Genomic DNA, 26,578 nt, shown 5'->3' on the forward strand with positions numbered 1-26,578 from the left:
AGATTCTACAGTTAATTAATTTAGTTTTTATTTTAAACATGTTAAATTATTTTGCAATTTCTAATAAAGCTTACCTATTGTTCTATTGTTAATGTTTGTACCACCTCCAAAGCCGCCATGACCAGCACCGGTTCCTTTACCATCCGGTTTGTGACCAGGTTGTTCACCTTGGCCAGCACCGGGACCTCTACCACTTGTCTGGAACCGGGCTTCTCCCTCAATATGGATGTTGTTAGCTAGGATATTGATGGATTGTGCAGAAACAAGAGATTTATAGCGAAGTATTATTTCGCTTATCTGTAACAACATATGCTCTGGATACGTAAGTGTCGACTCTGATTCAAGTTTTAAAATTCCTAGTTGTAAATTTCCTGTTCACAGAAAATAAAAGAATAACTTGTACTAACAATTTCTATTAAGACAAATGTTGATAGTTTTTAATATCACCAATTTTAATTATAACATTAACATGACATGTTACACAACACATGATAAACTTAAATCTTAAATCCTTTGTCGATTCGATTTCTGTTTGTCATTTACAGACAATGAAATGCATTTATGCAGCAGCAATTATATACATGAAACATATTACACAATTGTTTAAAAAAATTAACTTTCAATAAACCAATTATCGAGTACAAACTTGCTACGTTTTGGCTATTTTCAGTAGCCTTGGTCACACAATTGACTATGTGATGACCTGTCATGGCTCGGCGATTCGTGCCATCCCTCGACTGATGTTCAGCTTTCTGCTGATGTCCCCCTCTGGATGCCTGGGTGTTCCTTTTGATTATATCATCATAGATGTGGCTCGCTCATGTCCTCAATAGCCAAAACGTAAGTGAGTACTTGATATTAAATTGTTTTATTGAAAGTTCAACTTTTTATACAATATTATTTTGAAACCAGGAGTTAACGGTGAAGACTATTCCTTACCTTTCTCTGGTTCGAATGTGTAAGACCCATTGTTGATTTGCACAGTAGTAGCATTTGCACCAATAACTAACTCTTTCTGATCAGCGACAGTGAGGTTATAGACGCCAGTTAACCTCCCATTAAGAATAAACGGAGGATTTTTATCTCCAATTATTCGAAAATCTGAGGGAAGGTAGACTTCACCGTCATTGTTAACATGGAAGTTCACAGGAGGAACAGAACGTCTAATTATGTCTTGAGAATATTCAATATAAAACGTCTGATCTTCTTGTATGTTGAACAAACTTGATCTGTCACCAAGAACAGTACCGATGGAGACTGATCTACTACCATTAAGTTCAAATGTAACCTACAAAAAGAAACAATTACTACAGTTTAGAAACCATTAGTATTAGTATTTTAAAAATGTCTTGTCAGTACTTCAATAATTGGTCAAAAATAAATTTTAAAATGGAATCAGTGATTCTAAGGAATAGGAGTATACAATCTGGAAATTTGTTGGAAAAATTCTGAATGTTTTAAAATATCGTTCCTGTCCTAAAGTCAAATAGTATAATTAGTTTAAATAATAAAATATAAACCACTAACGTTATTTTGCAAAGTTAATTCTTCAAAGGCGAAATCAGCAAAGTTTGGTTCAAATACATCTTCACCCATCATTACCGGGTTGAATTCGTCCAGAATAAATGGCCATGGATGAACACTGTTCATTTCGTCTAGGTAAAGTCTACGATAAATTGTACCATTTCTTTGTTCTTCAACGTAGATGGTGCCAGTTCCTCCGCCAGATGCCGTTGATTTTCCTTCAGCTCCAAACGCAATTAAAGCACCTCGATATTCATCTTGCGCGTTGACGTGAATGGCTATACGTCCACCAGAACCTCCACCAGCGTTTACACCAGTTCCTCCTTTAGCTTCTATCTTTCCATGCCCACGAATATGGTCTAAGAAAACAACAAAATATTACTGTGATATTTAATTTTAATCAAATGAAGTTGTAAGCACATTTTAATTTATCATCTTATTTATCATTTATCTACATCTTGAGACAAACATTTCCTATTTCATTTGAAACAACATAAAAACGCAAGAAAACTGTATACAGTACAGCTAAAAATTACTACAATATTTCCAAAGTTCTAACTTCATGGCTAAGCGTGGCTATGAGGTATTGTGTTTTTTATCGCGATCCTACTACAAAATACATTGTTTTTTATTTAAAATCCTATGAGAAGCATTGTTTTGCCATGCATCTTATCACAGTTTCTTATAAACACCAATTTTACCAATTATCCAGGGAAACAATGATTGACTATACAGAAGTGATGAAGTGAAGTGATATATTTATTTAGCCTAGGCCCAGAGTCCAGCGATCAATTTAACCAAAATATGTATAGCTTCATGCAAACCTGTAGTTATCCAAGTTGATCCACCACTTCCACCTCCTAGTGAGGTCACTGTTCCATCATCGGCATTGACGTTTATAATACCATCAAGATCTAGAATTGCTCCAACTAATATCCGTATTCTACCACCTCCTCTTGGCCCTGTCCCACTACCTCCAGCACTACCACCAAATATTGGTAGGTAAATTGAGCCAAACGTCCTTCCACCCATTCTGCCATTTTTATCTAAAGTACATTACATTAAAGAGTTTACAGTACAGCATGGAAAATGTAATTTAAAAAGTTAAAAAAATATGGAATAAATTAAAATTTATTTGACATTACATAAAAGTAAGTGTACAGTAGTTAAACGTCACTTTATAGCAAGGAAAATGTAATTTAAAAAGTCAACAAACATGGGATAAGTGGAAAATTGTATTAGAATGAAAGAATTTTTGTACTAAAGGTAAATTATTTATCTTCATACCTGATCCACCAAATGAAGCATGTCCAGCCCCAGCCTCTGAATGACTTGATACACCTGGAGAATCACCAACTGGGCCTCTACCTTGGCAATTTAAGAGAGCGCCAGGTTCCAAGTAAAAGTCAGTTACATAAATTTCGAAAAATTCAGCAGTAAATTCTGAGTTTGATTTCATATCCTACATTACACAAAACAAGTTAGGCATTATACAAAAAAAAAATTATTATTTAATCAAATCACTTAAAGATGTATTGTCCCTTTGACTAATTCCAAAAAAAATATTAAAAAAAGATTTCGAAAAAAAGTGGGTTATTTTGAAGTATCATAATAGTTATTAACTTTCACCAAAAATTAGTCGAAAAAAAAATCATTTAACTGAAATACAGACATTTTTTTGTTCAAAAAATAACTGTGACTTCCAGTCAAAGTTTTCGATCAAAACATATCTCATAATGCAACGCGCTTGTTTGGATCATCTGTATGCATAATCATAAAATTTCTTCGCGATCTGTGTGAAAACACCTTCTCAACCGTGACGAGTTGTAAACAATCCTAATTAGCATCATGCATAATGCATACTCGTGGTTTGAAATCTTTGTTTACTTTTGCTCGCAATGATTTTTCAGACGAAATGTAATCAAATTAATTTACCTGTTAATTTTGTAAAGTTGTTGTTTTTGGCTCGAATTTTCGACCTAAAGTGAATAACTTTAATATTACTTTGATATGGCCAATTTAAATTTAGAATATTTTGACCTTCATTTTTTGTGTTTCAAGGGACAATACATCTTTAAAAGAGATACTAAATTGATTGGAAGAACACACTAACTTTTGAATGAGTGTTCATTCTGGGAGATCATGATGTCTGCATATAAGAGGTGTTCAACTACAGTATCTGATAATATGTTACACATACATATACTTGTTTTAAATGGAGAATAACAGCCATTAAATATCTAAAATGTACATTGGGTGTAATAATAAATAATAATACAAATGTTGCATACTCACCAAAAAGCCAACTTCAAATGTGATTCCCAACGGTGGTGGAAATGCAATCCTCGACTCGGCTCCAAATTCAAGATCTGAAAACTTAAAAGTTCCTGGTTCTTCTTCTACAACAATTTCATTAACCAAAAGTGAGGTGTGTGCAAATTCTCCAATTAACGCTTGCCTTCTATATGCAATTCGCAGATTATGTACTCCAAATAGCTGTCCATTCCAGTCAAGCGCTGGGATCCCTTTACCAATTATGTCTACAGTTTGTGCAAAATGCGCTGTGGCACCTGGGTCGATTTTATAATTCACTGGCGATTTAAGAACAGTTTTCACAGATTCTTCAACTTCAACTGCATATGTCTGATTTTCAAGCATATGTACTAGTGCTGTATAATCACCATATAGATGATGTATGACCATTTTCTCACCAGTCATTTTCAATGCAGCGTTTCTTGTCAAATGTATCTCGTCAAATTCATATTCTGTTATATTTGGCTCATCGATGATATGGTATATTTTCCAAGAACGATGTGAGTTATCAAGTCGCAGCTGAACATAAGGTATGTACTTTTGTCTTTCGTCCTGAAGATAAACCGTCCCTGGACCACCATGTGATAGTTCATCTCCAGTAGGGCCACCCTCACCTCCATAGGCATTGTATTCTCCTTCAAAATTATTTTTCACTGACGTAATGACCATTATACGGCCTCCAGATCCACCACCTGATTTTACTTGGTTGCCATTTCCTCCATGAGAGGTGACCACACCATGCCCTTCCATTTCCATGGCCGATACTAAAATTCCACCTCCACTTCCACCGCCACCACTCCCGCTCAGATCTTTTGCTCCATCTGCTTTAATTACTCCATCTAAATGAAGTTTACCGGCTACATTTATAGAAACATATCCACCGCCTTTTCCATTTGTATTTGATTGTCCATTTCCACCATCACTACCTCTTAACAAAGTAGATTTATAAGAGCCGTAATATGAACCACCAGGTGAATTTGATCCATATCCTCCCATGCTTGCGTGTCCAGCACCGGCACCACCTTCAGTGTTATCACTACCTTTCCCAATAGTCTCTGAAATGCTGTCATCAGGTCTATCTTCAGCTGAACATGTCAGAATTGCTCCCTCCTCTAAGTTAAGTACTGAAGAAAGAAGCTCAATATGTTCAGCAGATATCTTAGCTGCATATTTAGCATCAAATTCAACAACGCTACATCTCATTCCAACGTCTGGTGCGAACTGCATTGTTGACTCACTCAGTAGCTGCAGAGTAGCAAACCTAAATTCACCAGGCTCATCAATATATTCATATTTTCCATCTAAATACATGGCCGTATGAGCATATTTCATGAATTGAACTACAGACCCCTGATTTATTACTAAATGCGCGACATTGATTAACTGTCCGTTAAGATCAAAAGAAACAGTATTCGAGTCCAGGCCTTCTCCAATAACATAAAGTGTTTCTGGAAATAAGATTGTAGCACTTTCGTCAATGATAAAATTAACTGGTGGTTTGCTAACTGTTGGAACCGATTCAACCACTTCAATTATGAATGAGTGATTGTGATGAGCATGCAGCAATCCACTGCGATCACCATAAACGTTATGAATAACTAATTCCTTATCAACAGATGTTTCTGGAAAATGGAGAGACGACTTACTAGGCATATGCACCTCATCAAACTCATAGAAGTCCATGTTGGTTTCATTGAGGGTAACATACTGGCGAATATCCCTATCCAAATTGTTGATAAACAGTCGTTTGTAGGTATCAGAGTTTTTGGGTTCTTGTAAATACACTGTACCTGAGCCACCGCTATTTGTTAAATGATCAGATCCACTACCACCAACACTTATGAACATGCCTTTATATTCATTGGTTATATTTGTGTACACAGCAATTCTTCCACCTGAACCCCCACCTTTATTTGTGCCTCCTTTCCCCCCATCAGCAGTTGCTTTTCCATATCCGTTCATTTCAGTGGAAACAATCAACATACTTCCAGCACTTCCACCTCCTCCTTCATTATATGTATCTCCTCCAGAAACTGTTAATTCACCATCTAAAATGATATTACTAGCATCAATGTACATAGTACCACCACCTTTTCCACCACTGCCATGACTTCCTCGGCTCCCTTTGTTTGTAGGCAAGTACAGTGATCCATATGGGTTGCCACCCGTTGCTGCATTCGAGGTTACTCCACCAAAACTGCCATGTCCAGCTCCTGTACATTTTCCCCCATCACATGTACCACTACCAGTACTAACGTCAATATCATTTGAATCTTTTCTAGTATTACCATCACATGTGATCAGACCACCAAGTTCAACATCCAATAGAGAATATTTTCCCTGATGGAAGTCAGATGCTACCGCTGCATAAAACTTGATCATTAAACGACCTATATTTATGATAGATCCCATGTCGTTAGCAAATATCCATTGACTCCCACTAAACATTTCTACAGTTCCAAATGTAAATTCTCCTGGGTTCGATGAAGATGAAACACCTGATGTTGAAAACTCTGCTGTCTGTGCAGTTTGGGTAACTTTCATTACTCTATCTTCAGCAAGAATAAGATCGATCACACCAGCTAATGTTCCAGATAAATCCAGAGCACTGTGTTGATCTACAGTACCAAGAAGTTGTGTCTTTGAAGACATAATCAAAGTTCCACCGAGGTCAACTTTAAGATTGATTTTAGTCTTACTAGCAGTGTTATTGGTCTCAAGTTCACGCTCAACAAACATTGTCTGCTGTTCATGAATATGAACTAAACCAGATCCGTCACCAACAAGGTTTCTTATTGTGAAAGTAGTATTAACTTCCTCTTTAACTTCCATTTCAAACATAACATTATTACTGAGGTCTATCTCATCTATAAAACCATCGTCCCATTCTTCTGCAAGTGTAAAGAAGAGATCAGTTTGTCCATTCTCATTATCAACAATAAGTTTTTCAAACCAGGTACTGTTGTCTGATAATTTTGTCTTGATGTAGATCGAACCAGGTCCTCCGTCGTTACCACCATCCCCACCAGCAGCCTCATATTTACCAATGAACATATCAGTGCCATGAACATAACTGGCAATGCGTCCACCTCCACCACTACCTGAGACAGACGTACCAGACCCACCATTTGCTGAAAACATACCAGTACCCCGAAGACTCTCATAACATATGATGTATATACTTCCTCCACTGCCAGCACCAGTACTACTTGATTCTCCGTTAGTCAAGATATTTCCATCAAGATTTAGTTGGTTTCCTGACAAATAAACAGTTGCACCGCCCCTGGCACCTCCACCACCACTCGTTCCTGGATGTATTGGATTGTAGATTGAACCGAAAGAAGGGGCAGATGGATTTCCTCCTCCAGGCCCACCATAACCACCACCACCGTTACCAACTCCTTCACTAGGATGGGTAAGGTTAACAGCTGCTTTAGCAGACACATCGATTACAGCATTTCGTTCAAGAATAAACACTTCCGATGTTATATCAACAAAATCATATGTTAAAGTAACAGAACCCTTGATGTCTAATAATTCAGTAGTTAGTTTAAGGCCAGTGTTTACAATTTCCAATAGAGACCCTCGTTTAAGCACCAAACTGGTGAATAAAAATGTTCCTGAATCACCAATTGGTGTGAACCCATCTACTGTCAATCTGCCGGCAGTTGATACATTATGCAGTATCAGTATTCCATTCTCTTCTATTGACACCGTTTCAGCTACAAATTTCCCCTCAATGTCAAGTGTTGTTCCATCCACCACCAAATAGTATGGGAAGATTACAGTTGATGAGCTATCTACAATGATGTTAACTGTTGTTAACATGTGACCGAATACATCTTCAAAGTCTCCAGCATACATTGTCTGCATATTATTTGCATAAATTGTAGCACTCTTGTCCCCATTAATTTGCTTGATATAAATGTCATTCTGAGTACCATTAAACAGAAGTGATGCACATCCTAGAATAGAATAATTTTAGATATATTTTACACAGATTTAGTATATTTATTATTATGAAAGTAGAATATGGGGTCAGACAGTATTGAAGTTTTGTTATATTACACTAACATATCAAAAGCTTTAATGTATACAATTTACATAATATATGTTAGTAATAAATGTCATTAAATTTTCTTTTTAATGTTTCCAATTAATATAAACATGATTTTTAGGTGTGGCAAGTAATTTGCTTTCACACTATATTATTCAAAAATGTTAAAAACAATGTTTATATCACTGCCTAATGAACAATAGGTACCTTCTACTAAAAGCGTATCCATATCAAAGTCTTCTTCTTCAGTTGTTACCACAGATTTTGAGAACATTGGACAAGGACTCTCTTTTCCACCGTCGATGGTCACATGATATTCAGGAAATCTAGACAATTGAGTTTTGACAAAAATAGATCCTGCTGCCCCAACTACAATATTTATATCATCTGTGTTACTTCCGGCTCCATAACAGGCTATGTCACCTTTAAATCCAAAGCTTAAATGAAACAAAAATTTACAATATGTGTTTACTACATATTTTTCATTAGAATAATATTTATAACACAGGTCTACAACTCAACAGCCATTTCCTGTTCAAAACAACACCTCCTAGAAAATATAGATAATGCAAAATACAATAAAGTGAATAATTACTTTATAAAATTTGTAAAAACTGCCTATTGCCATATTTGTTATAAAATGACATGTTATTTTCTGCCTATAAAAGTTTAAGAGTAAAATATTTGCAGATTAGAGGCGTTATCAGAAATATGTGATTGATCTTGGTAAAGATTTGTATCATCTTGCCACTTTAATAAAAAAAAAGTAGCTTACTCATTTTGTACATGAAGAGCTATTCTTCCGCCAGCACCACCAGATCCAATTCCTTGACCCTTTCCACCGTTGGCTGATAACTTACCAGCACCAACAATATCAGAAGCTGTAATATACACTCCACCTCCACTACCACCGCCACTATTACTAGTTCCATCTTCTCCATTAACAATAATGTTACCTTTAAATTAAAGTTTGATTTTAGATAATATAAATTGTGTAATTTTCTTTAAATTAAAGTCATAATGTTTTTCATTCATTTATCAGTGGAAGATTACTTCCATTTATTGTCATTTGCATATAACATATACATAGAAATTATGTTTGCTCTGAGATATACAACAGATAATGAATAAGAATAAGAATGTTTACCTTGTAACAACAGATTTCCTATGATCTTTAGATTTAGATATCCGCCCCCAGCACCACCACCTCCAGAAGCACTGCCACCACCACTTCCTGGCAATGATGGATGCTCCATTGACCCATACCACATACCACCTTGACTATCAACAGTCCTGTCATAACCACCATAACCTCCATATCCTGCACCGCTACCTTGATTGCCCGTCTGAAAAGAACATTAATATAGTATTATTCATTGAATACACAGTCAGTGGCATAATGTAGAGACCTGAGGTTCCTGGTTTAGTGCAGGGCTTTTTTTAGCCTTTTTCGGCATATTTTAATGAATGTTTTTTCCTCTGGGCACTGATCAGGGGCCCTATAAGCTCCGGGCCTCCTGGGTTTAGCCAGTGAGCGCTCATAGCCGGTATGCCACTGTACACAGAATTCAACAAAATTATATATTCATGTTTGTATCTGGAAAAAGAATACATGCATGTTTCTGTTATACAATAAGTTATTATACTAAATTTATTTATTATTTATACTCAATGACAGTTTAGAGTAAATTAAGTATTTATTTCCAAATTGGTCTAGTATAGTATACAGTAGAACCCCTCCTTGGAAACGATATTTTCCTGTAAAATTAACAAGGGCAATATATATGTTAACACTACATCCAACCCTAATAGCTTCCTGAAGGTGTTCCATCAATAGGGTTTCTACTGTATCAACAACATGTACTAATGCTAAACCAAGACTTACAGAATTCCCAGCTCCAAATCCTGTATCACTGGGTTCTCCACCACCAGTCAGATCAATTGATGCACCAGGATGAACGATAACCTCATTACTTTCCAAAAGAAGCCTGTGAGCTATAAAGATTGCACCATACTCCAACTCCAAATAATCAATAGACAACGGTTCAGTTTGATTTTCAGAAGGCTTAGGCAGTGTCAGTTGTCCATGGTTTTCTACAATTAAGCTTGCAAGCCTGTACACACCTGGTGGTGAGTAGCGGTAACTACCACCAATATTTAAAGATGTTCTTCCAACCGAGGATAGTGTTACTTTCTGATTTGCACCAATTATCATATTGAATATGTTAGTGAGGATACCTGAAAGAAAGGATGGTAAACTTGTTAATTACATGGACATTGTTAGTGCTATGATAGTAATAATTACCTTTATTTAATAAAGCTCCATAATTTAATGATACTTGTATTGTAATTCTAGGGATCTGTAGACAGTGGATTTAAGTTAATTCCCTGGTTATACTAATGCCTAAATAAAGTACAGATAGAAAGCTGATGTTGATAATATTAGAATTATAAATTTAATATTGTTGAGTGTGAAAACTTTCTGTAGAGTGCATATCTTCAATATTACAATAACTCTGCACAAATTCAATGAAATAAATAAGCTGTTTGTAGATATTAGCTTGATCCTGTGTTTGTATTTTGGTAAAAACTATTTTTCATTTTTTTGGGCAACATACCTGATAAGTCATTGTCTGGTCCCTGAAAGTTAACAGTGGGTGGCAGACGAAGCTCTCCTTCCTGATGCAATTGGATACTGCATTTTATGACAGTTTCATCATATTGTTCATCAATTCCAAGTGACATCGTATCATGAATCTGAATCACACTTTCTTTATCACAATAAAAACGATCGGTTGTGACTGTTATTTCTTCACCAGATAATTTCAAATATATGTGACCTTTGACATGAAGTTCATTAAATTCATGCTCAGAAATTTCAGTTTCGTTGAGGAGTGTCGTTGGAATTTTATTATCTGCAGTGACTTCTGAGTTATCGATAAACAGCTTGGATGATTTCACACGATCAATAATCTGAACTTGATAATAAGTTCCTGATCCGCCAGACTGACTCTGACTATGAACTTTTTTCCCGCCGTTAATGACAGCTGATCCGGTAAAAAGTGAAGTGGTTTCAACTTGTGTAACTATACGTCCACCTCCTCCAGCGCCTCCACCGGTACTACCACCATCTCCTCCAACAACGTTCATCAAGCCAGATCCAAGAAATGAGTACTTTACATCAAGAACTATAGTTCCACCACTACCTCCACCAGCTGTGTTACTGCCTTCCATTCCACGTGAAGAAACGGTACCATCAAGTCTGAGATAATCAGTATTAAGTATTATAATACCACCTCCGGATCCTCCTGATGTTCCATCTGGACTTCCCCCACCACTACCATGATCAGATATGTCATACAAACTACCGTAAGAACAGGTTGAAAGTTCAACACCAGACTTTCCACTTCCGCCACATCCTCCGTAGCTTCCACCAGATCCGCTGACTCCATCCCAGATACCAAGACCGGGTCCATTATTGGAAGTAAACCCACCACCATCACTTCGAATAATTCCACCGTAATCAATTTCTATATATGGTGAATCCACCTGTAACCAATCTGATTTGATTTCAGCCAAATAACGAAGGTGGATATCGGTTAAGATAATCAAAGATATCTTTGTACTGTCGCTGTTGAATGTGATTGATCCTGATCCAAACACATGCAGTTCATCAAAGGTGAATTCACCGGGAGAATCTTGGAATTGTGCACTGGCTGTACTGGCTTTGTTATCAATAATTATGTTTGAATTCGCTCCAACATTGAAATTGGTTACGCCATACAATACTCCCATCAGATGAAGAGAAGCACGATCTTGTATATTTGCTTGAAAAATAACATTACTAGCCAGACTGATTTGTGCATATTTTTCTACATGTAAAGCAGTTGTCATTGGGTATAAACTTGCTCCATAATCTGCAGCAATGGATACAGATTGATTCTGCTTTACTAACATAAAACCAGTGTTATCACCTGTCAGGCTAGTAACTGTAACCACTTGACTGGCATCTGTTAAAAATTCAACTCTTCCGTGTCTTATGCAAGTAAGATCAAAAGGTGTGTTTGATTGTAACAATATTGTATTCATTTCAGAAAACTTATCATCATTATCAACAACAACCATGTTAACCATTGATCCTTTACGTAGAACTTTTGTATAAATAGTACCTGCAGCTCCAACTTTATTACCTCCTCCACCAAAAGCATTTATTTGCCCTTGGAAATCGTTGGCTTCATCTAAGTAAATAGCAATTCTACCACCACTTCCTCCACCACCACTTTGAGATCCAGTACCACCATTAGAGTAGACATAACCATGTCCTTCCATTCTTGAAGATTTTATAAAAATGCTGCCACCCGCCGCTCCTCCTAGTAATGTGTTTTGCCATGATTGTCCATTTGCTGTTAATATTCCATTCAGTTTTAATGTGTTAGTGATAGTCATACGCAGAACACCACCACCTCTCGCACCACCAACAATACCACTTCCAACATCTGATGGATTTGAGAATGAGCCATACGCCTCACCAGCTAAGCCAGATATTACACCACCATAGCCTCCATGGCTTGCACCTGAGTTCGTATTGTCCGGGGTTCCGACTCCAGTTGTGTTTCCTTGTCCATTAACATCAATCGTAGCATCTGTTTCTAGAACGGCTGTATTGAGCTCGAAAATAAAGGCATTTAGATCAACTTCACCCTTGATCAGTGAACTATACAACATTATCAAAGAATTACATGTTACATTTACTACCTCATCATAGAATGTTACAACTGAATGTTCTCCCATAAATAGTTCTTCTAATTTAAAGTTTCCAGGTGTGGATACTTGGCCTACACTGGCACCAGAAGAGATGTCCAATGTAGCACTACCACCCAACTTAACATAATCTGTTTCAATTTGACCAGTAGGACCAACTGTGGCAACACAGCCTCTACACATGGATAGTTTAGGACTCCTGAGCACACCATCAACAGTTACTGAAATGGTCTCAACTTCGTTTGTATATTCCAGGTTAGGCATAATATCTAATGTACAGTTATTGAATACATTGAAACTACACCTCGCACCTAGATCACTGTTACCAAACTTGGTGATGTATACTGTGGAGCCATTTACGATGCTCATATAGCCAGTTAAGTCACCATACAGTGTTTTTATGTCAAGGTTAGTTGATATTTTGATTTTAGAAGATGCGTTTAAATGAACTTCATTCAGTACATAGATATCCTCAAGCAAAGCAGATGACAATACAGTTGGTTGATCACAAATTCCATTGATGATAAGCTTTGTGTAGCTGTCATCTGTATCAGAAGTGTCATCAACAAATATTGTTCCTGTGGATCCACCAGATGAACCTTTAGCATTCATTTCACCAAAGAAAGATGACATATCATTAACATGAAGAGCAATACGTCCACCGCCACCTCCGAGTCCAGACTTTCCTGACCCTCCATGAGAGAGAAAACTTCCATGACCTGTTATTGTGTGAGCTTTAATGGAAATGCTACCGCCACTTCCTCCCCCTCCAATTGATGAGCTAGCCCCACTTGTGTCAATTGTACCATCTAAATGAAAGGTAGTAGTTACTTCTATAGAAATTTGCCCTCCTCCATTTCCTCCATTAACTCCAGCAGTACCACATTTCATTGGTTCCGGTATACTCCCATACAAGTAACTTGAATCAGTTTGTCCACCACCAAGGCCTCCATAGCTACCACCATAAGTCTCCAAGCCATCTGCTGTCTTTCCTTTACCCTTAGCATTGATCTTAGCACCAAGACTTACATATAATTCACCAACTGTTAAAGTGAATATGTCATCAGTTGTACAGTTATTTGCGACTATTATTTCTGCTCCATAGTCTAACATCACTTCATCATAAATATGAGAATCACTGGATAGATAGCACGATTGATTCTGGTTTAAACGTAGTGTGTTCGTTTTGGGGCAGTCAGTGATTTCTAAATCACTCAGAGTAGGCAAAATAACTTGAGTTTCCTCTGTAGCTAAAAATGTGTTATTTGTAAAATTTGATCCATAACCAATCACCCATCTGTTTGCGTCAATGCGCATTGGATAGTTGGCATTATTTCGACAATCTGTTGCTCCTTTCATTATTCCACCATATAATATATTTAGTTCAGTAATCCTAAATTGTCCTTCAATTCGTTCTTCTGATCTCGTTGGGTAACCCATTTCAAGTGCACCGCCATTATAAACAGTCAGTTCTCCCAATTCCAATCCATTAATAGTTCCACATGTTTCTAATCTTACATTATCTCTCAGAGTTACTGCAAGAGGTACAGTTACAAGGCCCATATCTGTCACTTTTATAGATAACGGTAAGTCTAATTGATCTGTATCATCAAACGATGAACAGCTAGATGGATATTTATTTGAAATATAAGCGTGTACTCTACTACCAATATATAGTTGTCCAGATCTATCACCTTCTAAAGATTCAAAACAAAATGTCGTTTCAATTCCAAAAATTGTATATAGGGTTAAAAGACCGCCCTGTGAGATGTCTAGAATATTGATGCTAACCGAGTCCACGTCCTGACTGTATGAAATAGACGATGATAGAGAAGAAGCTCTGTCACAATTGCGAACAATAAGCTGTAGAAAAAGTGAGTTAATTCCGTTAATAAAACATTGAAAAGCAGTAATTGCATACAAACAAAACGACCTCAAAAGCCAAGAGAAGTTAAAACCTATTCCAAAAAAAAAACACAAAAACAAATTCCTAAAATGTAAGCAAAATCCACACTTGTATAATTAAAATACATAAATAAAAATGGTAAAAAAAGTTCAAAATTACATAATAAGGTATAACTATCGGAATAAAAACAATCCACTTTGATAAAAGAACACCCTAAAGATTTGTCTACACTAGACGAAACAAGTGTGATGTGCCTAAATATTGTAGTGATATGTCCAGATATGGTAGTGATATGACATCATCATGTCCATATATGGACACATCACATTTTTTTTTCACATAAAGTTTGATAGTGTAGACTTTTAGCTTTAGATGGTCAACCTCTAGCAATCCTAGACAACTCCCTACTGGAACAGCAAACATAAATGACATGTGTTATCAATCATTTTGTTTGTATAATAATCAGTATACCTTAGATTTTTGTTCTCCATCGGTTTCATATTCATTGTATATAAATCCAGCAGCCCCGTTATTAAGCCCAAGTCCACCGCATGCTATTGGATCAACAACATTAGTAATCTGTGGGCTTATAATAGAAACGAATCCACCAGCTGCACCTTCCCGGAAGTATTCTGATGATTTTGAATTACCACCACTAACATCGATGGCACCTATGGTAAAGATATTGATAATGATTATCTCACTGGTTTTCCATCAACTTGAAGATCCATTTATGAGGGCCCCTTGCTTTTCAGCATAGGCTGTTTGGCCACCCTCTACAAATCATTATTTATTTTCAAAAGGATAAAAAACAATCTATTATTTGGTTAAATAATTTTTATAATTTATAGCCCAGTACATTTTATTCAACATATAAATATAGTACAAATGAAAGCAAATTATAAAATATTATATATATATATGTATACTATTGCAGCCCAAGAGCTGAATTGTAGTAAAAACATATACATCAAACTAACATCAACAAAGTTACAAAAGCGAATGCCTATGGCATAAACAACTAGATAACAATTTAATATGGAGATGTATTGTTTGTACAGTTCACTAATATTGACTTTGAAGGCTTATAGATACCTGTAATGTAGAACAAATTTAAAGAGATATATACCCAAGTGTATTGGCAAATAAATTTGTGTAAAATATAAATAGTCTACCTGTGTTTATGAACACCAGACTGGCTTCAATCCAGATACTTCCACCAGCACCGCCACAACCAGTTAGTCCGATTGTGATATCCTCACCTCTGTTTTCAAAAACAACTGTGCATTAGTTTTACATTATAGAATTTTTATACCAATCTGAATTGTATGCCTTTTGGATGTGTTTTCTACTACTGTTATCTTCTTATTTTAAGTGTTTTGTATTTGTTGTCTTGTTCTACCCTGCATATTCTTGGCCCCCCCAAGTTGTGACCTGGGATGTTGGTTGAACATTCTTATGTTTTTATTTGAAATAAAGGATGATTTTACTACTAATTATTCATTGTGTACCTTGCTGATATTTGTCCTCGATTTTCCAAATTAGTACATTTTAGATGTAAAGCTCCACCACCAGCTGGCACCTCTGCAGCGTTACAACTAGCACAGCTACCAGATCGTCCCAACATTGTTGGTGAAGTTACGTTATAAAAAAGTAGATCAACACCCTCGCTACAAGTAACACCTACAAATAAATTGAAATTTACTAAACAGTTTAGGTTATAAGTAATATTTCACCTTAGGCTCTTGTCTGCTTTGGTTACAATTTAAAATTGCCTGCTTACTTCACCACAACTTTTATAAAATCAATAATAACAATCGAAAGAAAGATTTACAGTGATAACTTTAAGATTCATTCATTCACATTTATTTAGTCATCGTTTATAATTACAATTTCAGTATATAATTGATGGCAAGGATCCTGCATAAAGAAGTTTACAATTCTGTTTTCGCAGGACCCTTTTACATAAAACATAACAAATAAAAACACAACATAAATTAAAATAAAAGTCAGAAAGAAACGATATTACCTATATACATTTTAGTGTTGTTCATCAGCATAAAGCGATAACCTCAATCATTGATATGCAAGTATGCAATGAATTTCTTAGTATTAAGGGCATTCACTTAAGTTTGGTATGCTTTAAAGTATAGTGTGGTAGTTACTATTAGCAATTGTTTCGGCTTTGATAAATTTAGCAAATAATTGTATTGCAAAAGTAATTCAAGAGTAACTTACCGTCGTTTTCACCACCATAGTCCAGATTAATGAATCCGCCTTCCTCTATAAATATGTCTGCAGCAGTTATTTCAAGATTTCGTCCCAAAACACTACCACCAGAATTAATAGACAATTCTTCCAAATGTAAAGTAAATTTCTTGTGTGTACCAGTCATTTCAATGGATCCTCCTGCCTCCACATTTACAGAATTAAAAATAAATTCCCTTTCCTTTTCGGAAGAAACAATAGTGTGTTCACTTAAAACAAGCTTTCCTGAACTGACTGATAGATCTGTGGTACCTTCCAGAGTGCCACTGATGGTATTGGTGGTTCCATGTAGCATTATTTTCTTCGGTAGTTCAAGATAACCATTTTCATAAACATTGATGTGTACTGGAATATAATAAACAGATGATATGATTTTCACTGTTTGACCAGAGCCAATGTGGATGCTGCCATAACGCGAGCTATCTTTGACGTCTTCGCCAGTAAGTTTCATTACATCAATTTCTACGTCAACACCAGGTTCAATAGCAACATGAGCTCCTCCTTTAATCGTAAACTGCCGTATCTCAATGAACCTAGTGAAGTCGCTGTACGACAACCATGTCATTCCACCTAGTTGGCTGAAGTCATCATAAGTGGAAATAATGTTCTAAAAAAATGAGAACATGTATTTTCTGTAACTTAAAATAAAACTAAGGCTCTGTTTACACTATCAAACTAGTTTGACCAAAAAGTGTGATGTACCCAAATATGGTAGTGATCTGCCCAGATATGGTAGTGATATGACATCATCGTGTCCATATATGGACACATCACATTTTTTGTCACATAAAGTTTTATAGTGTAGACAGAGCTTAATAAGATAAATATCTGTATAAGCCATAAATTTATTACTTTCATTTGAAATATTAGTTTTAAGGTAAATGAAATAAATTTGTAAAAAACTACCTCATTTGGATGTTGTCCACGGTTATCAATAATAATATTTGAACTTTCTTCTGATTCAATTTCCCAGTAAATTGTTCCAGCTGCACCTGGTTCTACTGAGGACCTCCCACCGTAACAAGTCATTTCTCCATCAAAAGTACTGCTAGTTATAGCATAAATGGCAATCCGTCCTCCACTACCACCTCCACCAAACTCCCCATCACCTGAATAAAAAAGAACATCAAGATAAGGTATGACTTCAAAACAACCAAACAGTCCAATGGTGGAAGTGATACTGGGTAAATAAATATACAGATATACTGTATATACACTATTATTTTCACTGATGCAGGTGCAACTATTGTTATTCTGCCATATCACGTTGGGGCTATTAAAGAGTCGCTATCCAATCAAATTTGAACCATGAAAGCCACAAGCTCTGTCTACACTATCAAACTAGTGACAGAATGTCTGCAATCAAGGCAAAGATTCCTGGTTCGAATCTTAGTTGGTTCTCAAAGATTTCCTCATCTTTCCTCACCATTTAAAAATTAATAAATGAATTTTCAGTATATCCCTGAGCGGTTTAGAGTTTCTATATATCTGTAAAATTATATACAATATTGAAGTCTTATCTTACCATTTCCTCCATTCGATTGTAAAGTACCAAAGCCATGTAGATGATCAGACTTAATATAAATGCTTCCACCACTAGCGCCTCCTTTGCCATCAAGTCCATTGCCAGCATTGGCCTGTATGGTCCCTGTAAAAAAAAGAAGACAAAAATAGTAGTGGCTTTCAGTAGAAAGGAAGTAAAGCCTATTTTTCACAAATTACACAAACAAACAGTGGTGTTGGTAGTTGATGAGTGAGATACCTACCTGCATCTCACGAATAGACTTCTTATAAAAAAAATTAAATAAAATTTTATTTATATTTCCATCCATTCCATCCGTGCATTTTGTGATTAAAACAAATGCACAACCAATAAGAATGCAGGAATTCCTATTTATAGCTAGTTAGATAAATGTATACTTTATATTAATTCAATGGCAACTATTTTTCAAACATTTCCCTGTACTGGTATTGATATAATAAATGTTTATTACCATCAATATGAGCCAGATCCGACACCAGTTTAAAAATACCTCCACCCAAAGCCCTTCCATTGCTAGATCCAAACTCTTCTGGATGAAATAGGTTTCCATATGCTAAACCAGCTCCATTATTACGACTTCTTCCTCCCATACCACCATGCCCAGAACCAGCTGATACTGAACCTCTTCCAATTGGATTATCATATTTCTGAAAAATATTATTTAATACTATCAACAATTTTCATAAAAGAAAACATAGTAAAAAATAGTGAAAATAATTTAGTTGATGCAGTGATAAAGATGAAAACAACATAGATGGCAAACATCAAAAAAGAAACTGAGCTTTTCACATGCGGACCTATAAACAACAAACTTACTGAGTGGCACAAGTGAGACACGCAATGTCTAACGACGACTAGCGTTTAAGATGATAAGTGATAAAGATGTAGATAATAATGATGTCGATGAAATTAATGATAATATAATAATGATAGCGAGGATTGAAGGTGTTGCCAATATTTACATTAATTAATTTATGTAAAATGGAAGATAAAAATAACGCACCACTTCATTTAAGTCCACCAATGCAAGATCTTCAAGAACGAACTCAGAGACTTCAAGTGTAAGATTGTCAGCCTTTAGATAAGAGCCACTATGAAGCACTACGGAATTTCCAATTAATGTCAAACCACCTTCACCCTCACCCTCAACAATGACAGTACTACCTCCATGCAGTATCAAATTTTCAAACTGGATTACATTTGTTGTATAATCAGTCATATTAGTGAGAGGTCTAAAAGCATAAACACTTTTTTTTTAAATCATAAACATCAAGGTAATCATTACATAATATACATTTTAGTAAACAAGTGGTTTACAGTTGGTGTTAAATATTGATTTGATATAAGATCAAGTATATAAAATAAGTAACTAATTAAGACATAACTAATTCAAGTGAATTTGTTCATATGTTCTCAATGTACTTAGCATAAATTACAAAATTATGTCAGAGTAGGGTAAACATTGTTAATACTTGTATTCTAACAATATCAATATTTTAGGATGGCCCTAGAAAATAATTATAGTCATTCATGGCTGTCACAAATTTAAAAGTAAAATTACCTTAAAATTAATTTACCACCAAAACCAACACTAATATTGCGAACGGTTTTAACAACTCCCTCTAGTGTTACAGTTACACCAAATATTTCAAGATGTTCAGGCATGTACAATTCTGCTTGGCTGTACAACAAAATACCCCACATAAGCCGTGGGCTAGATGATGGAAGACCAATTCGAATTATCTGAAAAAATATATAAATAATTGATAAAATCTACCAGTACAGTCTATCAAGCATAACATGAGCAATAATATTAGAATTATTATCTGATATTCATTATCTGAACATTATTGATATCAGAAGAATCAATTATGACCGGGCAAGATTTACAACCATATCATATCAACCATAACTATATAACATATATTTAGAAATCGTGAGCATTGGTTGGCTCCCTTGAAGTTTACCCAAGTAACACATGGGTTAAATTCATTGCAATAACAATATGTGCACAGCATAGTAGACACAAAAATTACCTGTAATGGGCCAACATGTACAATCCCAGAAGAATCCCCTTTACTCTCAACAACATTAATAGTCTGTGTATCCTCTTCATCGTGTTTATAAAGTGCAACATGGGCACCTCCTCGAATGTCAAGCTCTGTAATATTATGCTCGAAATAATCCATTGATGGTAAAATCCATGTTCGTCCAGTGTCACGACCCGAGTGGTCTCCAATAACACCAGGAAAATGGATATCTTCACTTATAGGAGAACCAATAAATTCATTATCAACAATCAGGCGATTTTCATTTGTGTCAGTATTATGTAGTACAACAGTTCCAGCCCCACCGACTTCAATCTCACTTGCTCCTCCACGAATACCAAAAGTACCAGTAAATGTATTGTTATACGAGTGTATTGCAATTCGACCACCAGCCCCACCACCATTTGGATTTATAGCAGCACCTCCAGTTGCCGATATTACTCCTTGGCCATCGAACCTAGTAGACATGACAAATACAGTTCCACCACTACCACCACCACAATACACACAGGTCGAGTCTTTTGCATTCGATTCAAGACTACCATCAATTTTTACGGTGTCTGCTGTAAGACTAATTATACCGCCACCATATGCAATGACAGAGCCTTCATTATTGCCACCAGCTCGTCCAAACTGGTCTGGATAAAATATATCACCTCTTGGCTCTCCAGCAATTTGTTTTGCACTTCCTTGACCTCCACTTCCTCCATAACCTCCTCCAGAAGATCCTGTAATTAGAATTATACAAGAATAAGGTACATTCACACCAAACAAGAATGTAGACAAATATGGGCTACGTATGTTATGTTCACATCAGATATAGAAATAGGATTGGATGAGAATGCTTCTATTCAAGGTATAGTTTTCACTAGACTTTTTTTGCTTTGCAATAATAGTGAAGGTAATAATGGTGTGAACACAGGTTTAATAGTTTAGCCTGTACTTGTTCTTAGAAAGTACAGTATGTTTCACACATGACCAGCTATTAACATGTATTCTGGTGCAAAAAACAACCAACACAGTAATCCAACATGCAAAATACTTATCATTTAGCCTTCATGCAATATTTTTAACTCTAAAAATGTACACACTTACCTTGTTGATTATACAAATCATTTTTAGTATAAGGACTTTTGTTTGATGTGTCAATTATTCCAGCTGGATCAATTTCAATTTCGGTATTTGCATCGATTTTTATCCAATTACCCTAGTCAGCAAACAACATAAATAATGAAATGAAAATTGATTAAAATATATTACTAAGTTTAAAAAATTAAAGCAATAAAGTCTCTTGTTAGAATTAGATTGATTGACATACAAAACTTACGATGTATTGTCCCCCAAAAACATGAAAAATGAAGATAAATTTTTGTAGTTTTAATTAAGTTAATAATATTTTCACTTTTTAAAAGACAAAATAAACAGTTAAATTCAATCAAAACCCCATTGACTTCCAATCAATTTGATTATTTTTATATATTTATTTTTTTTTCGATCCAATTTTTTGTCAAAGTGAATAACAATTATGAATGTGACATTAAAATAGTATATTCAACAAAAATATTTTTTCAGCGGGACAAATATCTTTGGAGTTACAAAATAATAATACATAAACGAGTAAACAAATCATTTATAGGATGTATTAACATGATAGTTTATTCATGGCAATTTCAACAACATTTCTGGTTTAACCATCATAGAGTGGTGCATTACTAGTTTTTTTATTTTGTTCATTTACAACATTTCTAACTAAATACAATATTATTAAAGATTAACCTCTATTCTTCCTCCTGGGTGGATTTGTAGAGACTGATCTAAATTGAGTTCAAGTGATGGAAATCGATTATCGTCATCCTCCTCATCTTTCTCAAAGTCAGTTGTCGGATCGTAAAATGAGGATAACACACCATCGCTTAAAATGTCCATATTTGTAAGAAAAAACTGCTTGTCGTTGTAGCCAACTGACTTGCCCTGTAAAACCATACAAAAATATATTTGGTAGAAAGTTCTGTGTTTTTAGTGCCAATGATTTAAATAACTTTTCATGGGTTGAAGGATGTAGCCAATCAGACGAAAAAAAAAGAGTCATGTGTGCACTCTTTATTTTTCCACTCTTATACACGGTGTGCAAATCGTATGGCAGATTACCAATCGCGCTAGACGTTGGTGGAGATGCGGCGCACTCAAGGGTATTCACAATGTTGTGCATGTTGCACCATTCTAAATACCTTCGAGTGCGCCGCATCTCCAATATACGCACTCTGACTTGTGCGTTATTTGTATAACATCAATCTGAATATCATGTATTGCAGCTACTGAACTACTTTGGAAATCAGTACATTTCTATTGAAAAAAGTGTATTTCAGCTAAAAGAAAGAAAAGCTCTGTTTACACTATCAAATTAGTTTGACAAAAAAGTGTGATGTGCCCAAATATGGTATTGATATGCTTAAATATGGTAGTGATATGACATCATCATGTCCATATATGGGCACATCACATTTTTTTGTCACATAAAGTTTGATAGTGTAGACAGAGCTTAAGAAGTAAAAGTAAAAATATATATCAGTGTAATAGATATTACTTACATGTTCTCCTATAACCATACTGATACCTTGACCAATTGTCAATTCTTCTACACCTTCCAATGCACCATCGATCTTATATGTTGCATGTTTAACATCACCCAAATATGTTACTGAACAGAAAAAAAAAGAATAATATTGCTTTTGCATCATTGTATAAATTTCAATTGAACCATTGTATTGGTTGTTTTACTGAAGGAGCAAAATGTAACATTCGAGATCCGTGTCCATCCAGGCGTGATACTTGAATAACTTATAATTAAAATAGCTATACCTCTTGGAAGAGACAGTGTTGACTCTTCATAAACTCGGAATCCGGCCGGTAATGGTGATATCGCATCATCTATAGACATGCTTACTGAAGGAGCAACATGTAACATTCCAGATCCATCTCCATCCAGGTGTGAAACTTTAATAACTTCATTATTCAATCCTTTCAGATCAATCGCCAGGTGAGCTTTATTTCTAATTTCTAGTTTAGAAATTAAATACTCTGAATTCTGTAATAAAACAATGAGAAGTATAAGAAAAATTAAAATTAGAAAAGTTTGGAAGAATATTGGAAAAAAGTTGCCCCAACCAAGAGTCAATTCAATTTTCAGCTTATTATGCATACACTAAAAATGATTGGACCACTATAGATGTGCAACATCAACACATATTAAGTAACTGAAATTGAAGGAAGTGTTACCATGTTATCATCCTCTATTACAAGGTAAGCTCGAGCACTATCTTTAGTGATGTCATAGTCATATGAAAGATATTCTCTTGTAGGTCCTCTCCCATCATTATCAATAGTCAGAATTGTGTCAGATTGATTGTTAGAAACATATATTGTTCCCGGACCTCCAGCTTCAGAATCACTACGACCACCAAACGCCTGGAGCGTACCACTAAAATGGTTGAAGTCGGTGCTATGTATTGCAATACGTCCTCCTGATCCGCCTCCACCAACTTCCTAAGTTTCAACATAAAAGGTAACATATGGTGGTAAAGTGACTGTAAATGACATAACAAATTACATATGTACATCTGTTATAATTGAATAATATTTAATCTTAAATGTTTGCAATCATGTATAATAAAGTTTTTTTTTTAAATACTGGAAATCAACACTCGAAAGCCGGACTCGTTGAGTACTGAATACTTGGATAAAAAGTCATATCACAAACTTAATTTGTACGGTGTATTTTTTTATACTGACTAAATAAAGATTTTGAACCAGAATAGAACTACTGTAGCTTCTCTAATAACCTAGTACAGTAGTAAAATATCATTACACATGTTTGTGATTACCTTACTCTCTGTTCCTTGTTCATTTCTACAATAATACCCTGTACCATAATCAGACCAGCGACAGCCGTACCATTCATCTCTTCTATACTCACAAGGTTCTTCATTATCGGAATCATGACATCGTACAACACAATTAGCAGATCTCATGTACCTCCCACATTTACATTGTGTGCATCGCCTTTCTGAATTACATTGGTTGCAACATGGTACACATGAGCCATCTCCACCGATAACTTGCATCCTTCCATTACCTATAAAAATAGATTAATAATCATCAATTATCAACCAATTAATAATAAGTGATTAAATTATCGAAGTCGAACGAACCGTAGGAGATACAAAAGTTGTGAAGCCTCAAGAGCCGCCCCTAAGCAAGAGCAGCCTCAATGCAACTGCCAGCCTTGGAGGGCCCTTAGGAATGCTAAACCATGCCACTGGTGAGATAGTGGGGAGGTGTAATTATGCTTACCAGCAAAGGATTGAGCGTTAATCAAAATGCTGCCACCACTTGATCCACCCGTGCGGTCACGATCTGCATGCTTTCCATTGGCCAGAATGTGACCATCAACCAGTGTGTGAGTCTGTGCCGTTAGGATAACAACACCACCACCTGTACATGCATTCTAAATGGCAGATATGTGAAAAAGAGAAATAATTGGTCAGACTAATGTAATTGTACTCTATGTTAACGTTATTTGAGAATCGAACATAAAAAAATCATTTCAAATGCTACATATTTCAGATGTTATGTTAAGTTTATTAGTTCTTGAGATGTTCCACTTCTCGTACTTACCCCACTGTTGCTGCAACCACTGCCATATGAAGTCGGTGTTATAAAACTGCCATACGCTAGATTGGAGTATGATACAAACTCACTAACACCTCCCATTCCACCATATGATGCACCTGTACCTCCATTTGCATGATGAACCCCAGGTGCATCCCCGTCACCTGGGCCCCAACCGCCTCCACTTGCATCCAGAAATGCTTCATGATCAATATGTATGTTGTCAGCTGGAGAAAAAATATGTAGAAAATGATTACATTCAACTAGTATACTCTCTGCTATAGTTATAGTAATGAAAAAACATACCTACCTACAGTGTAGTAGTCTATCTGCTCTTAGAGCATGATTTCTTTAAAACATAACAAGGTGATAACAGTTGGCCCCAGTTAGTGAAAAACTAAGTACAAGTAGCTATATACTTTCAAGACTCAACAAAGTATTCTCTTAATTGTGGTGTCCTCTAAATAGGGGCTGACTGTAGTGTTCAAACATATATTTCACCACTTTCCCTGAAAAGGGGTGTCCCAAAGAATAGAGGTGTCTATTGAATAATTATATTAAATCTAATTATAGAAATCATACCTCTAATTTCAATGTAAGATGATGTAAACCTAGCACCACCTCTTAGTGCAAAATCAGTATCAATGTCAAGTTCCAATGCATTTGGTGTAGTATATGGCGTCCCATAATAAACAACAGAACCTCCACTTAGGATTTCAAACGACTGCAGTTGTATATTACTTGGTGATACACTATTAATTTTAGCTGGAGGATGTATTGTTAAAGTTGATCCATAAGATATTTCTAAATTTTCAACACCAAAGACGTCACCAGATATGAGAGTAAAATCTACATTCTGGAAAAAACTAAGTTCAGGCAAACCAATACTTCCATTCTAAGAGATAAAACAAGTACAGTTATACATGTCAATGAAAATTAGTTTTCTGTATTTGTTATTATTTCAGTGAAAAAAGTGCCCAGTTATGATCAGTGGCTGTGATGCAATAGTACACCACTCGTCTCGAAAGATCTACATTACTAAGTTCTTTGAGTGAAAATAAAGTTCAATCTACCATAACAAAATAGGACATATCAGGTTTAGTATTATGTCCCTTATTTTTTTTATTAAATCTGGATATTTTGAGTATTATATACCTTTATTATAAACCTTACCTCATACACAATAATATTGAATGGAATATGAGAAGATGCATTTGCATCAAGTGAAAGCGTATCGGATTGACCGCAGTGAACAGTTGCTGTATAGTCTCCTCTGATATCAGCAATGTTGATGTTCCTTTCAGGTGGATTGTCTTTGATCGGAATTCCACTATCATCAACAGCTTCCAACTCAAGATGAGCATAGCTTCCGATGTCTAGCAAGTCTATGTCATGGTCAGAATCATGAAGTTCAGGTAATGTTACCCACGTTCGTCTTGCCTAAAACATTAATAACATTGTGTAAACTAGAATAGTCATTAATTAAACAA

General features: G+C 35.6%; 1 protein-coding gene across 1 annotated transcript in view; it reads right to left on the minus strand.

The window, feature by feature from the left end:
• The window catches only part of LOC144835855 (uncharacterized), a 108,905-nt gene that overhangs the window by 37,485 nt on the left and 44,842 nt on the right, over positions 1-26,578 (minus strand). The window contains exons 55-85 of the mRNA XM_078690975.1: positions 26,262-26,528; positions 25,671-25,983; positions 25,095-25,315; positions 24,771-24,924; positions 24,302-24,552; positions 23,697-23,963; positions 23,280-23,505; positions 23,009-23,118; positions 22,197-22,391; positions 21,516-21,627; positions 20,409-21,148; positions 19,934-20,115; positions 19,376-19,604; positions 18,824-19,019; positions 18,355-18,477; positions 17,736-17,938; positions 16,800-17,436; positions 16,073-16,244; positions 15,737-15,825; positions 15,033-15,232; positions 10,513-14,518; positions 9,780-10,132; positions 9,042-9,240; positions 8,670-8,850; positions 8,102-8,331; positions 3,820-7,802; positions 2,812-2,986; positions 2,349-2,570; positions 1,528-1,883; positions 940-1,288; positions 75-371 (exon numbers count right to left, since the gene is read on the minus strand). Coding sequence (XP_078547101.1) covers positions 75-371; positions 940-1,288; positions 1,528-1,883; positions 2,349-2,570; positions 2,812-2,986; positions 3,820-7,802; positions 8,102-8,331; positions 8,670-8,850; positions 9,042-9,240; positions 9,780-10,132; positions 10,513-14,518; positions 15,033-15,232; positions 15,737-15,825; positions 16,073-16,244; positions 16,800-17,436; positions 17,736-17,938; positions 18,355-18,477; positions 18,824-19,019; positions 19,376-19,604; positions 19,934-20,115; positions 20,409-21,148; positions 21,516-21,627; positions 22,197-22,391; positions 23,009-23,118; positions 23,280-23,505; positions 23,697-23,963; positions 24,302-24,552; positions 24,771-24,924; positions 25,095-25,315; positions 25,671-25,983; positions 26,262-26,528 — 15,238 coding nt within the window. The remainder of the gene's footprint in view (positions 1-74; positions 372-939; positions 1,289-1,527; positions 1,884-2,348; positions 2,571-2,811; positions 2,987-3,819; positions 7,803-8,101; positions 8,332-8,669; positions 8,851-9,041; positions 9,241-9,779; positions 10,133-10,512; positions 14,519-15,032; positions 15,233-15,736; positions 15,826-16,072; positions 16,245-16,799; positions 17,437-17,735; positions 17,939-18,354; positions 18,478-18,823; positions 19,020-19,375; positions 19,605-19,933; positions 20,116-20,408; positions 21,149-21,515; positions 21,628-22,196; positions 22,392-23,008; positions 23,119-23,279; positions 23,506-23,696; positions 23,964-24,301; positions 24,553-24,770; positions 24,925-25,094; positions 25,316-25,670; positions 25,984-26,261; positions 26,529-26,578) is intronic.

The sequence above is a fragment of the Antedon bifida genome, chromosome 1 (genome assembly GCF_963402885.1).
Source record: "Antedon bifida chromosome 1, ecAntBifi1.1, whole genome shotgun sequence".
Lineage (NCBI taxonomy): Eukaryota > Metazoa > Echinodermata > Crinoidea > Comatulida > Antedonidae > Antedon > Antedon bifida.